Genomic DNA, 15,117 nt, shown 5'->3' on the forward strand with positions numbered 1-15,117 from the left:
CCAATTGTCATCAAGTGTAACGCAAAAGACGAATTATAATCATGAACTGTCATGAGGCTTTCCTAGTTGAAGAAAGTACAAAAAAGTATAGCCTATCTTTGATGTCCATTCTGTGGGAGTCAGCAAGCATTCACCCACTGCTGGTAAAGATACCTAGATAGTAAAATGAATAGCAATGATAAAGACAATAATGATAATAACAATAATAATAATGCTAATAACAATAACAATAATAATAATAATAATAATAACAATAATAATAATAATAATAATCATAATAATAATAATAATAATAATAATAATAATAATAATAATGTTATTACACATTTTAAATGTAACTTAACCATACTCCGCACTCTTTTGGTTAAAAAAGAAAATCGCTTTCTCATTCCACCCAACTCTTCTCCAACACGCAGTTTTCAAGTGTACTTCATGAAGTATAAGCGGGTGAACGCCCTGGCTCAAAGTCCAAAGGTTGAACGTGCATGGTACATAGGCTCGTTACAAGAGGATTGTACACATGGAAGGTATTAAAGGCAGGAATAGTATGGATATTCAAGCATACATACACACTAAGAAATCAGGATTCAGTTTGGCGTTTAGTGCTGTCATTTTCAGTTACGTTTTCAAATTATGTAGACACCTATACACAAACTCTCTCTCTCTCTCACTCTCACACACACTCACCACTTACCACTTACACATACCTATTAGATATGTCGATATGTACAATGTATGTATGTATAATTATATATATATATATGTATATATATATATGATATATATAATATATATATACGTGATACGCACACACGAAGACACATTATACACACAAGAAATATTTGAAACACATAAATGAAACGAAAATGAATTAAAGAAGTGCATTGTACCATACCATGCATCCATTTTGCACAATGATCGCTGGTTCATCATATTATCTGTGCATGCTCTTCTTTGAATGACAATATTGACGTGGTCTTCTCAATCCAGTGTAGCCACTTCAGTGATGATGCTACTAGATGGCCAGCGTTTCCAGATTACCTATTTATACACCTTGGTCGAGAGGGAAAAGGCGGGCAAAACGTTTTGTCAAAGGACGGAGGTACTTGACATGATTGGAACTCGGGACCGCCAATATATTGGACGTCAGGAGTCTTACCCACTATCCCACAGTGCCCCTCCCCCCCCCCCCCCCCCCCCCCCAATGACTCGGGACTCGTCCTCAATGGGCTAAATTAATCAAGAAGGACATGATTCGAGTGTGTAAGTATGAAACTTGTGTTCTCATCTACAAAGCCAATCTTACGATTGCTGTTAATTATTGCTTTTATAATCCACTCGATAGATATGAATGTCTGCGCAAAAAGTCTTCAAAAGAATTGGCATGTCAGATATGAGCAAATAAAAACGTATTTTCTTGACCAAAAGGCCTCATTGGACATAGAATAAAATTGGATAGTACGCGATCGTGGCAGAAAAAAAAAAGAAATATTAAAAGAATGTACCCTTCATACATTTTCCGAGAATTAAGGGGACAAAATTATGAGAGGGAATTAAAGGGATAATATCTATACTGATATAGTCTTTGATAGACATGTTGATTATATATCACATGTGACACTGTGATATCGTCATATTGACCCTATATTCTCAACGCTTATTTCCTGTCCATAGGTAATACAGAATTATGTTTGTGAACTCAGTGCACATTTGACTTATCAAAAGGGTTAACAAGTTCTGCGGGTAGCACATGTCTTAAACGAGAATGTCACTAAGCAAATTTCACTATAATACATCCGTAATATTAAAAAGCAGGTGGTCTTTTAAGCAAAATCAAATTATGACTTCGGGTAAACTTCCGGCATGACAGCGACTTAAGTAGTGCATGGGATTTGTTCGGGGTGTTTGTTTCGGGTTAGTTAGGTTTGTTATAGGACTCCATGTCTTAGTTTCTTTTGCTTTTTCCACTTTTTATGTATATCAGTCAATCAATCATATAAGATTTGTCGCATTACGTGCGGGCGAATGCACCCTACAAGCACTGCTTTTAGCATTCCTCCCCATTTCCAGCATTTTCCTATACTTAAAATATTTTGCATACTTATCCTTTATTTCATATTATGATAAAAAATAATGTATTCAATTTCTGTAAAATATCTATGTTTCTGTTGGAAATGTAAAAATGAATGAATGAATGAATGAATGAATGAATGAATGAATGAATGAATGAATGAAACTGCATTACAGAATTATGCTTATTGGTGACTATGACACATACGTCAAACAGACTTGAAAGGCTAAATTTGTTTTGGACAATAACAAGTGACCCGAGGATAGCGTAGGATCTACACTTTGAATGTGTATACTGACGCTTAGCAGGATTGATGCACGGTTATTTGATTATATAAAACAGACCCCTCCTGCCAAATCTATCTAAGTTTACAAAGAGTTGTTAGCATTTTCATTTGGAGAAAGAGAAGGTAAAATAAGCAATGCAGGAAGAAAAAAAAGAGAGAAATATGAAAGGCATGCTGCTGCAGCCGCTGAAGAGACGTAATAAAAGGGAGAAAGAGAGACTCGAGATGAGTGACGGAACTTGGACATTCCTTGCAATTATTCATAAATGGAAATAAAATTGTACAATATCCTCTTGTCTTTCCTCAGACCTCAGTTTTTCAGTTCGCACCAAAACAGGGCAAAGTCAATTCATTATCAAGGTTCTCAGTTGCAAGTATTATACATAATTATGCAATTTGTTGTGTAGGCCCTCTATTACAATATTATTACTTGCTCACTGTCAGAATCAATTAAAGTGCGTCATTACCTGTCATGTGTCCAGAAAAGGACCTTGGGCATGGTATGGTATGTTGTTCCGGTTTTTGTTTTTGTTTTATTACTGAAAATGTCATGATTTTATATGATATATATATATATATATATATATATGTATATATGTATATATATTCATATACATATATGAAAAATAAACTGGTAATGCACTCTTGGCCAATAAAGAATTACTTTATTGGACTCAAATTTTCGAATAAACTCATTGTTTATCGGCCAAATATGCATTACCAGTTTATTTCTTCATTTCTTCGTGGAGCCGATACGTGAATTCTCAACATGTTTATATATATATATATATATATATATATATATATGCCGTAGGTTTATTTATTCATTTATTCATTCATTCACTTATTCATACCACAGAGGGCAGCACATCATTCCTGAGATCATGGCTAATTGAGCTTTCGCCATCGCTCAAAGAGAACAGAATACTATCTCAGATCAAGATCTTGCCGGTAGATGTACTTAAGAACTTCGCACTGATTATGCTCATAATTCATCTCTAAAATTATCTTATGCTATGCCGATTCATTTTCCTAATTTGGATCTATCCTACCGAAAGGGTGTATGTATTTAGTAAATCATCCTTGTTAGGGAGTAAAACTTTTTTTTTCTGCTGTCTGCACAGTCCCTGTTTTCGTGTTTTCGTGTTGGAGTAGTGCTAAATCATTATCGTTGCCTCAAGAAAGTGTACCACATAGTAAACCTACCTAAGGGCAATCTGCTCTAATATTGGAGGATATGAAAAGCATCACCTTATATATTGAATGTATTTGTGATGTAAGGATGGCCTTTAAGAAGGCTTTAGAATTATTAATGAGCATGTTGCGCACAGGACAGGCAGTTCTATAATAAGTCCCTTTCACAACTAGTAGTGCTGAAAGACCGCAATACATGTCAGTTTTGAAAGCAGATTGTGTTTCATGATTTTGAAAGGCACAGTGAACATTGTGTTCTGACAGGCTTCGATTGATAACGCAACTTAGATGAAACTGTGCATTCTCTTTCATCGACCTCTTCAATAGAACGAACATATTCACGGGATGACACTTCATTCGAAGCGCTCACGATTGAAGCAAAACGTACATATCAAAATAAAGTCAAACGTAAGATTTCCTTCTCATGTCAGTCTTATCTATAATAAAAAAAAGAAAAGAAAATGGGTGCCAGATATCGCTAATGTCTGTCCAAAAGGAGATGGAACGTTTGACAGCATCAAACGCATGGTTTTCATGGACAGTGTTTCTCTACGTACAATGCCATGATTTTGAATGGATTTTGCTATACATTTAGAACAATATCAAGTGAAACAAACTTCCCTGCATAAACAGATCTTCATATGATTTTTCTTCCTATATCTTCCTTCTTCTTTTTCTTTTTCTTCGTTGTCGTCGTCGTCTTCGTAATCTTCTCAATAGATACACGCAGCCGGCAATCAAACCTTGTTAAATTTGAGCACATTGTACATATTATAGGTAAGATTTATTGATTCCGTTAGTAGATGATAGTACAACGTTCGTTCTTTAGGCTTTCTAATCTGAGAATACCGAACACTCGAACTTTATTGCCAGTGAATTATTTCAGTATTGTTGATACTGACAACTGACGAACATGACACTATCAAATGGTTCAGGATATAGATCTTTCATGTTATACAACTGCAATTTCATTTAGGCATACAATGTATACTTCCCAGTACATTTGTACACGTACCCTGCCACTACGTGGTAACCAATACACATTCCATGGAAAAAGTTATCTACTTCAGTGGTAATCACAAATTTACTGATTTTCGTTGGAGTTTTGCTACGGAGGTGCCATCCCTTCTTTAATTTCTTCCATTATAAGTATCAAGCTTGGCCGCTGGGCACCCAATACTTCACTTCGTTGCCATGGAGACACTTTTCTCTGAAAGATGGGCGACGGAGAACCCTCTGATAGTAATCTCAGACTAGAGGGCGCTTTCCAATGAATAGTCTCTCCGCCAGACCCACAAAGGTGAGACGATGGAGGAGAATAGAAAGATAAAGGTCAGCAGTGGTGAATCGCTCGCCGCACAACCAGTACTCCTTGTCTCCTAGCAACGGAAGAATGACAGAGAAACATTTACCACTAAAAGCAACATCACGTCAGAACTATCATCAAGGTGACAACATGGTCAATGTTGTTTGTCAACAATGTTATGAGTGCATTCAAAAGGATTAATAAGTGGATAGTCATCGCTACCAATGATTGCGTAAATACTGCGTAACTCAATGGTAGAATCTGCACGTCTTTCAAAGAACAAGGAAGATGTTTACATAGTCACTTTCATCTAGGGAAGAAAAAAAGCATATGAAGACAAAATATCTCAAACTTTGGTTTTACCCTCAGAAAATTAAAACGATATACCCTTCGGTAACACAGCATTTGCTCCTTCGACAGTCTTATTTTCTCATAGGAACTTAGGGTTAGGATTTATAGGGTTTTAGTTTCAGTTTGATAATATGAGCATTAGGATTAAAGTTAGGGTTATGTTTGTGGGTAGAATTTATGTTTGGCTTAGTGCGCAGATATTTCATGGGGGCCATTGCTGCAGGAGAAAATGTCATTAAACCATAAGTATGAAACATGAAATTCGATCAGATTAAATGATTAGGATCAAATCTAACCAGCTTCGGCTTTCTGCTTCCCCAGTTCTTTCTCGACCTCGGCCAGAGCTGCATCGCAATCGTCGATGGACTTGACGAGCACCTGTTCGTTGTCGATTAAGTCTGGTCCGTGGCCGTATCTTGCTATGATAGCGTTGGCAGCATCGGCCACGTCAGGGTTCTCGGCAGCGATCGTTTGAAGACGAGCAATGTATTTCTTTGCTCCCTCTGTGAACAATACAAATAACACTTAAACATTAAACGTATAGACAAGACCATTACCTTTATAAAAACAGTTAAGAAATCTGAAGAGCTGCTACATTGAAAGGGCAAGGCAGCAATACTTCGACTAATAATACGTATCATCATAATAATGATGGTGATGACAATAATGATAACGATAATAACAATAACAAAAATAAAGATAACGACAATAATGATGATAGTGATATTGGTTATAAAATAGTAAAAATATTAATCATAATGTCAACGACAAAGATGATAATAAGAGTAGAACGAAAGACCGCGTCACATCAACAGCAAACCCCAGATTACCTTCCAATGTAAAGAACATCATCATATCATTGATGAGGGAAAACATTACAGTGATGAGCAAAATTATAAGAAATTCATGATTTGGAAAGACACCAAAAGAATGGCTATTGCCAAAGATCCTGTGTTAGTATTCGAAGCTATAAGGTTAATTTTGGCCACTGCAGTATATTGAAAGCGGGTCTATGTAAATAAGAATTCGTCATTGATGAAGAAGTTGTTTTTTGTACCCAAACGTGTCAAACACACCAAAGAAACTCTGCTTGTTGATTGTCGTTGGTGCCAGGGAGTTTGTTAGGTATTGTTTCATATCATGGCTCCGTAAGTCAAAGATGGAACGTTGAGGGCGTCGAGAAGTTTCGAAAAGCGAAGCACCTCCGCAGCTTTCTGAGCATTGTCTTCGAAGTTCAGCTTCGGCTCTTCAGTTTCATAGGTAGGAAATCATAACCAATGTAAGAAAGAAGAAATGAATTATACACATTATCGTTGCCTAAAGATATACGACCTCGGTATCGTAGGTGCTTTGCCCAAAAGTTACAATCAATTGTACATTCCCAAAATTAATTGCAAGTAGTCTATAAATGCAAATTTACGATCTCTTGACACGTGAATTTGTATTTTTTCAAATAATTCGTGATAAGAATTGATATTTCGTGCGACTCAATTTGAAAATTAAACTTCGAGGATGATTTAAGATGACACAAAGAAAATGGAATGAATACAAAATATGTCGTAAAGACTTGGTTCAGAAAAGTTTCATAATCATTAAAATATTCAGTTCTTAATCTTGCTGAACTTTTCATCAGGATCGATTTGATAGTCCCCTTGCAAATGCTAAATTGACCTGTATTTTTATCTAACTCGAAAACATGGAAGATACTGCAGTCATTTCCACTCATACAGAAGGCCATAGGGATCGGTGAGCAAGATTCAAGCAATGTCAAGTGTCAATATAAGTGCCAATTGAAATTAGCTAAAAGAATGATGAATAATTTTTATGAAAATACCTTTTATTACGTCCTTACTACCTCCAATTTTACTTAACTATTTCATTTGAAAGAGTACTCTAATCTGATGCAAATGCTTTCTTATTACTAACTTGCCGTCATTTTCATAGAAATCTAGATATAATAATAATCGAATTCCCAGCAATTTTGCTCTTTTACTCAAATTGATGATTCTTGCGTCGAGTTGTTTTCATAGCAAATGATTGACAGAGTGCCCTTCATCGATATAACATCGATTATTCAGTATTTGAGCGAGAAAAAAAAAAAAAGAACATGGCTATACAAACTCGGGTGGGACTCGAAACTCCGAACTCATGATTGCTAGGCAAGCGTTATACCCATTAAACTTCCGAACTTCCACAAGATATAGGCAATGATGTGTTCTGCTCCCTTGTAGCAGGTATACATAATTTACGCTTGTCTTATACATTGTATAGCGTTCAGAATCACATGTTTTGATTCTCATCAGAGTTTATACGCCTTCCATTTTTTTTTCTTTTAATCATGGCTAGTCCTGAAACACAAAGTAATCAGCGCTTAATATGTCGATAAAGGCAATGTGTATATCGGCTAGCAATTTTGCATTTTACGTAATTTCAAGATCTTGACAGGAAGGCGTTAATGCTGCTGAGTTCATCCTGATACAGGCACAAGTTCTGAAGTACATCAACGAATGAATAGCTAAATAAGTTAATAAGATAACAGACACATAAATTCATAAAAGATAAGAGATGCATACATGAAAAATAGATTTCAGTACTTCAGAAATGAACAAAAAGTTTGTTAACGATATTGGTGTCATAGCTACTTTTTGGAATCCAATTAAGTTATGATTACTGTCAGACGGAAGTGTGTCGACGTATGCGATGATGTCTTTTGAGTCCCGGAAGTAATTCCCCTTGTGTTCCATGGTGGGAACTTGACCTTTTGGATTGACACGGAGAAATTCCGGGTCATGTTGATCCCCAAACAAGGTGAGAACATGTTCTTTGTACTCGATTCCTCTTTCTGCCAATGCGAGCCTGCACTGTATCAAAAATAACATTTAAGATGCGGGTATTACCAAACATTTTCTTTAATAAAGAAGAGATGCTATATTAACGTTAATATATATATATATATATATTTATATATATATATATATATACATATATATATATATATATATATATACATATATATATATATATACATATATATATATATATATATATATATATATATATATATATAATTGTCTGCCTGTCTATAATGACCGCTCAAGGGGAACACGAAATGAGGTTGTTATAATCGAATCATGGTAGACAGATTTGATTATAAATGAGTGGTTCATACTTTCAAAGTCCGATATGACACATGCAGGCCTATTTACCTAACACAGCGTTACTTAAAAAAAAGGCAACTATAATAGCATCATTATTGTTACTTCTGTGTACGTGCATGCCTGTACGTGTTAAAGGCCCTACGTCATGCTTAGACTTTGGTTTTTTTTTTTTTTCTTGCATAGAGGAGTGGCCCGTATACTTACCCTTGAAACAATAGCGATGCAAACAGTTCGGCCGTTGCAGACAACATATCATATTCCAATACAATCTATCATGCAGTGTTGGAGTTCTATAAAGCCAGTGCAACGTACGGCATAGTAACTACTTTTATTATAGGTTTTCCCATTCATTTTCAAGCTTTTTTCATTCAATTTCAAAAATTTTTACTTCAATTTCGTCACGGGATGTCGGGAATAGGCCAATCTTACTTTCAAATTCGTCTTTCGTCGTTTATTTTCAAATAAAGTCCATTCAATTTAGTCAGTCTCACTCGCAGCACTCAAAACAGCAGGATCGATTTCGTCTTTTGTCAACCATTTTCGTTAAATTTTCATTCATATTCGTCTCATATGATCTAACAGTCATTCATGTATTTTTTTTCTGTAACCGTTCGCATTTTACATTTAGGAGTTAGCATACACACGTGTCCCCCCCCCCTCCACACACACACACACACACACACACATAGAACCACAGATACAGACACACACACAAGCAATCCGAGTACACACTGATACAAACAGACGTACCGTCTCGCATACGACAACATCTGGCTAATTTGAATGAAAAATTCATGAATTTGTGTGAACAAAAACGAATTTGATCTTCACATTCTGCGACCCGTCAGCGGGTGGGATGAATTTGAATGACAATTGAGATTTTGAATGTTATGTCTTCGAAAATGTTTGACGAAAAACGTATTACAATGACAACTAACGAAATTGAAGTTAGGATTTGGGTTCCACTCGTGCTTCTCGGGACGAAATTGAATAATAAATCTTTGAAATTGAATGACAAAAGTGCGCAAATGGATGGAAAAACCTATATTAATTTGCACCCCGACATTACGCAATTTGGTGAAAAAAAAAAATCATTCAATGTTATTCGATGTATGAAACAGACGTGGATTAAGCTCTTCATACGGCTTCCTGAGCACAAAAGGAGACCTTTGGCTTGATGCGATAGCTGTGAAAACTTCTATTGAAGTGCCTTATATGTTATCTGGTTTCTTCTGATTTTATTCGTACATGCATATTATAAAACAGAATAATGAAGAGTTTGTTTGCAAAAACCGATAAGTCCATATTTGCCAAATGGAGATATTTGCGATTAAAGGTCAAGAAAAATAAAGAGAATAATAAGAAAAATTTTGCTTCTTTTGACCATAACTTCAAAAATATACCTTTATATGTAGTGACCAATATATCATTTAAAAGGTATTATTTTGTACTTTATGACAGAGATCGTACTTCAAAATTTTCAAAAATGGACTTATCGGTTTTTGCAAACAAACCCTTCAGATATAGACTGCTTTTCTCCGAGGCAGTGTTGATATCATTGTCCCTCGAGACGCCACTTAAAGCACACGTTATGACATAATGAAATGATGATATAGCACAACTATAAAGAGTAAATGAGACATGTGGGTGAGGAATGGAAATGAATAGTTAGGGTAAACAAGGGTGAAAAAAAATTTATTACAGCGCATACTCACTCTTTGTGAGCAGCTCGAACGTTCCGAGTGGTAGAGCAGTGGAATTGACGACATGCTGGTTTCTTATTCCGGTCTGTCCAGCGTTCAAACTTGGTGCCTTCCTGCTTCAGCGTCTGAACTTCGATATGTGCGTGCACTGAAGTGACCAGAAACGATAAGATATGGACTAATATCTCCTCAATAGGCTATGCAGTGGCCCCGAGTCGTATATCAACAAGAACATACAAAGAAAAGTTTACCCAACAAAATCAGCTGCGTCATTCGGGCCATGGACGTGGCAAAGAGGGATAATCTTATATGCAGAGAGTAAAAAAGGAGAAAGAAAAATATGGTCAGAGAGAACACTGACATTCAGTCAACCTGTTCCGTTCGTCATTTTGAGGATGAGACATGAAACCGATTGTCATCAAGCATAAAAAAGACGAATTATAATTATGATCTGCCATCAGGCTTTCCTGGTTGAAGAAAGTTAAAAATAAAAGTAAAGCCGATCCTTGATGTTCATTCCGTGGTAATCAACAAGCATTCACCCACTGCTGGTAAAAGTAGATAGATAGTGAAATGAATAACAATGATAAAGGCAATATTGACAATGTGATAGAGATGGTATCATTAGGATAACTTAAGTAATACTGGTGATAATAAAAACAATAGTAATGATAGCGACTAACTGCGACTACTATTACTACTACTCCTACTACTACTACTACTACTACTACTACTACTAATAATAATAATAATAATGTAATTACACGTGTTAATGTAATTCAACCATACTCCGCCCTCTTTGGGTTAAACAAGAAAATCGCTTTCTCATTCCACGCAACTCTTCTCCAACACGTATTTTCAAGTGTAGGCCCTACCTCATGCAGTATAAGCGGGTGAACGCCCTGTCTTAAAGTCCAAAGGTTGAACGTGGTAAATAGGCTCGTTACAAGAGTATTGTACACACGAAAGGTATTGAAGGCAGGAATATTATGGATATTCAAGCATACATACAAACTAAGAAATCAGGGTTCAGTTTGGGGTTAAGTGCTATCATTTTCAGTTACGTTTTCAAATTATCTAGACACCTATACACGAACTCTCTCTATCTCTCTCACTCTCACACATACTCACCACTTGCCACTTACACATACCATGGACCCTAGGGTCCATGCTCATACCTATTAAATATTTTGATATGTATGTATGCATGTATAATCATATATATATATATGATATTATGAATACATATATGTATAGACACACAAGGAGACACATTATACAAAAAAAAAAATGATATCATGAATATAAAAAAAAAAACGAATTAAAGAAGTACATTGTACCATACCATGCATCCATTTTGCACAATGATCGCTGCTTCATTATGATATTTGTGCATGCTCTTCTTTGAATGATAATATTGACGTGGTCTTCTCAATCCAGTGAAGCCACTTCAGTGATGATGCTACTAGATGGCCCTGGCACTATATCCAGCGTTTCCAGATATATTTATACACCCTGGTCGAGAGGGACAAGGCGGGCAAAAACGTTTTGTCAAAGGACGGAGGTACTTGACAGGATTGGAACTCGACAGGATTGGAACTCGGGATATTTGACGTCAGGAGTCGTATCCACTATGCCACAGTGCCCCCTCCTAATGACTCGGGACTCGTCCTCAACGGGCTAAATCATTAATCAAGAAGGACAAGAATCGAGTGAGTAAGTATGAAACTTGTGTTCTCATCTACAAAACCAATCTTACGATTGCTGTTAATTATTGCTATCATCATCCACTAGATAGATATGAATGTCTGGGGATAATGTCTTCAAAAGAATGTGCATGTCAGGTATGATCAAATAAGAACGTTTTTTCTTGACCATAGGCCTCAGTGGACAGAGAATAAAATTGGATAGTACGCCATCGCGACAGAAAAAAAAAATATTAAAAGAATGCACCCTTCATAAACTTTCCGATAATTAAGCGGACAAAATTATGAGAGGGAATTACAGGGATAACATCCATACTGATATAGTATTTGATAGACAAGTTGATTATATTACATGACTTGTGACACTATGATATCGTCATATTATTGACCATATGTTCTCAACGCTTATTTCCTGTCCATAGGTAATAATTCTGTGAACTCTGTACACATTTGACAAGTTTTGCGGGTAGCACATGTAAAACGAGAAAGTCATTTGGCAAATTTCACTATAATACATCCATTATAAAGCAGGTGGTCTTTTCAGCAAAATCAAATTATGACTTCGGGTAAACTTCCGGCATGAGAGCGACTTAAGTAGTGCAGGGATTTGTTCGGGGTGTTTGTTTCGGGTTAGTTAGGTTTGTTATAGGTCTCCATGTCTTAGTTTCTTTTGCTTTTTCCACTTTTTATGAATATCAGTCAATCAATCATATAATATTTGTTGTATCACGTGAGGGGGGGGGGATGCATCCTACAAGCACTGCTTTTGAGTATTTCTCCCCATTTCCAGCGTTTCCCTATACTTAAAAAATGTTTTAAACTTAGCCTTTATTTTGTATTGTGATGAAATTTATGTATTCAATTTCTGTAAAACATTTATGGTTCTGTTGGAAACGGAAAAATGAGTGAATGAATGCCGAATGAATGAATGAATGAATGAATGAATGAATGAATGAATGAATGAATGAATGGGTGGATGAAACTGCATTACAGAGACTTATTGGTCACTATGACACATACGTCAAATGGACCCGAGGATAGGGTAGGATCTGCAGTTTGTATAAGTGTATACTCGCGCTTGCAGGATTGATGCGCTGTTGTTTGATTACGATTATGAAACAGATCCCTCCTGCCCAATCTATTCAAAGTTACAAAATAGCACGGAAAGTGATGCTGGCATTTTCATTTGACGAAAGAGAAGGTGATATATTCGGAGAAAGAAAGCATAGCAGGAAGAAAAAAAAGAGAGAGAAATATGACAGGCATGCTGCTGCAGCTGCTGAAGAGACGTAATAAAAGGGAGAAAGAGAGACTCGAGATGAGTGACGGAACTTGGACATTCCTTGCAATTAGTCGTAAATGGAAATAAAATTGTACTTTATCCTGTTGTCTTTCCTTAGACCTCAGTTCTTCAGTTCGCACCAAAACAGGGCAAAATCAATTCATTATGAAGGTTCTTAATAACAAATATACGTACGCAGTTTGTTGTATACATTACAATATCATACTTTGTTCACTGTTAGTATCAATGAACGTGCGTCATTACCTGTCATGTGTCAAGATGGGATCGTGGACATGGTAACCATGCTAACATGTTCTTGTTTGTGTGTTTTTTGATTACTAAAAATAAGATGACTACACCATTATACATATTATAATTTGTCATATGTTTATGTATTTATACATGTATATATTTGTTTATTTTCTTATTTATTTATTTATTTATTTATTTATTTACTTATTTATCTATTTATTTATTCATTTATTTATTCATTCATTCATACGATAGAGGGCAGCATACCATTCATGAGATCATGGCCCATTGAACTTTCTCCACAGCTCGATGAGAACACTGTATATATGAGATCAAGAGTTTGTTATTGGTAGATATACTGGAGAACTTCGCAAAGTACATGCTCGTCATTCATCTTTCAAAGTATCTTACTCTACGCTGATTCATTGTGGATCTATCCTACCGAAAGTGAATTTGCTAAAGCCTCTTCGTTTGGCAGAACATGTCTTTGTTCTGTCTGCACATAAAGCTACAGTCCCTCGGTTTTCTTTTGCCACAAAAGAGCGTACCACACCGTAGGCCTACATAGAGGCGATCTGCAATGCACGAACTGAAAAACGTCATCTTATATATTGAATATATCTGTAATGTCTACGCATTAAGGATGACCTTTAAGGAAGTTCTTTAATGATAATTGATGAGCAAGTTGTTAAAGCAGCATGAGGCAGACAGTTTCTATTCAAGTCCCTTTCACAGCTGTATTATAGTGCTGATCGACAGGAAAATGGTTTTGAAAACAGATTGTGTTTCATGATTTTGAAAGGTACAGTGAACATTGAGTTCTGACAGGCTTCGGTTGATAGAGCAACTTAGATAAGATGCCTGTCTATTTTACATACATAGGCCTATACACATCATACTTTGCCCCACATTAACACTACCGCGTTTGCAATTAGCCCTACTTGCGACGACGGCATGAATTTCAGTAAAATCTTCTCCCTCCCGTTTGCTTGGTGTTCCAAATCCATGAATAATATGATAGGCACCAACTTAGGGCATTAACTCTGAGCACACGAGGAACAATCTTAATGAAAATTTAAATTATATTGGGAGGTAATTGTTCGTGTTATCATAGAGCCACAAAAACGTGACTTGTCTTCAATTTGTGATGCAATATTTTCCATGAACAGTGACAACAGTATAGGCAATATTGCAATGTATTCTGGTAGTTACCCAACCAACCTAATAAGTGTCTAAGAAATGAACGAATGACAATAGTAGTCTGCTTCCTTTTCAGATTTGCATCTAATTTGTCACCGCCAAGATATGCAGCGAAAGTTAGTCGTTTTGCCCAGTTCCTTACTTTCGTGCATGCTCACTAAAGTTATTACTATTATTATCATTATTATTATTGTTATTATTATTATCATTGTTATTATTATCATTATTATTATCATTATCACTATTATTATTACCGTTCTTATCCAGCGCATAATACCTTTGAAAAGGTCTCTATGCACTTTAGACAGAGAAAGAAAAAAAAGAATTAAAGAAACAATAAAATGCTGCATAGAGCTGCGTCTAACAATCATTATGCTATACCTTTTGAACAGATAAGTTTTTAGGATGTTTTGAACTTTTCAGTGATACTTACATGCTTAATATCATTTGGGATGCCTGAAACTACGTTTACAATAAAAGTTTGTTGAAATGGAAGGTATCACATATAGATCCTCCCCCGACAACCTATTAGAAAGAGATGCTTATTCAGACTAATGAGGGTATTCAGTGCAACACTGCCTTCTAGATACAAGAACACGCTGACATTA

At 35.9% G+C, this 15,117-nt stretch overlaps 1 protein-coding gene across 1 annotated transcript; it reads right to left on the reverse strand.

The window, feature by feature from the left end:
* Positions 1-4,799: 4,799 nt before the first annotated feature.
* LOC139729723 (ganglioside-induced differentiation-associated protein 1-like) lies at positions 4,800-7,952 on the reverse strand. The gene is made up of 3 exons (XM_071640657.1): positions 7,880-7,952; positions 5,505-5,711; positions 4,800-4,930 (listed from the first exon to the last, which is right to left on the reverse strand). The coding sequence occupies exons 1-3, from the start codon at positions 7,950-7,952 to the stop codon at positions 4,800-4,802; spliced, it is 411 nt and encodes a 136-aa protein (XP_071496758.1).
* Between the last annotated feature and the right edge of the window lie 7,165 nt (positions 7,953-15,117).

The sequence above is a fragment of the Diadema antillarum genome, unplaced genomic scaffold (assembly GCF_040938485.1).
Source record: "Diadema antillarum isolate AM-2024a unplaced genomic scaffold, OU_Dant_1.0 scf00000020, whole genome shotgun sequence".
In the NCBI taxonomy this organism is placed as follows: domain Eukaryota; kingdom Metazoa; phylum Echinodermata; class Echinoidea; order Diadematoida; family Diadematidae; genus Diadema; species Diadema antillarum.

What these genes read in the sequence shown, in the direction of transcription:
- LOC139729723 (XM_071640657.1), bottom strand. Translation starts at nt 7,952, where the DNA reads ATGGAACACAAGGGGAATTACTTCCGGGACTCAAAAGACATCATCGCA. An exon ending in CGACACACTTCCGTCTGACA is followed by an intron (nt 5,712 to 7,879) that starts GTAATCATAACT and finishes TATTGTTCACAG; the next exon opens with AGGGAGCAAAGAAATACATT. An exon ending in GAAGCAGAAAGCCGAAGCTG is followed by an intron (nt 4,931 to 5,504) that starts GTTAGATTTGAT and finishes TTCCGTTGCTAG; the next exon opens with GAGACAAGGAGTACTGGTTG.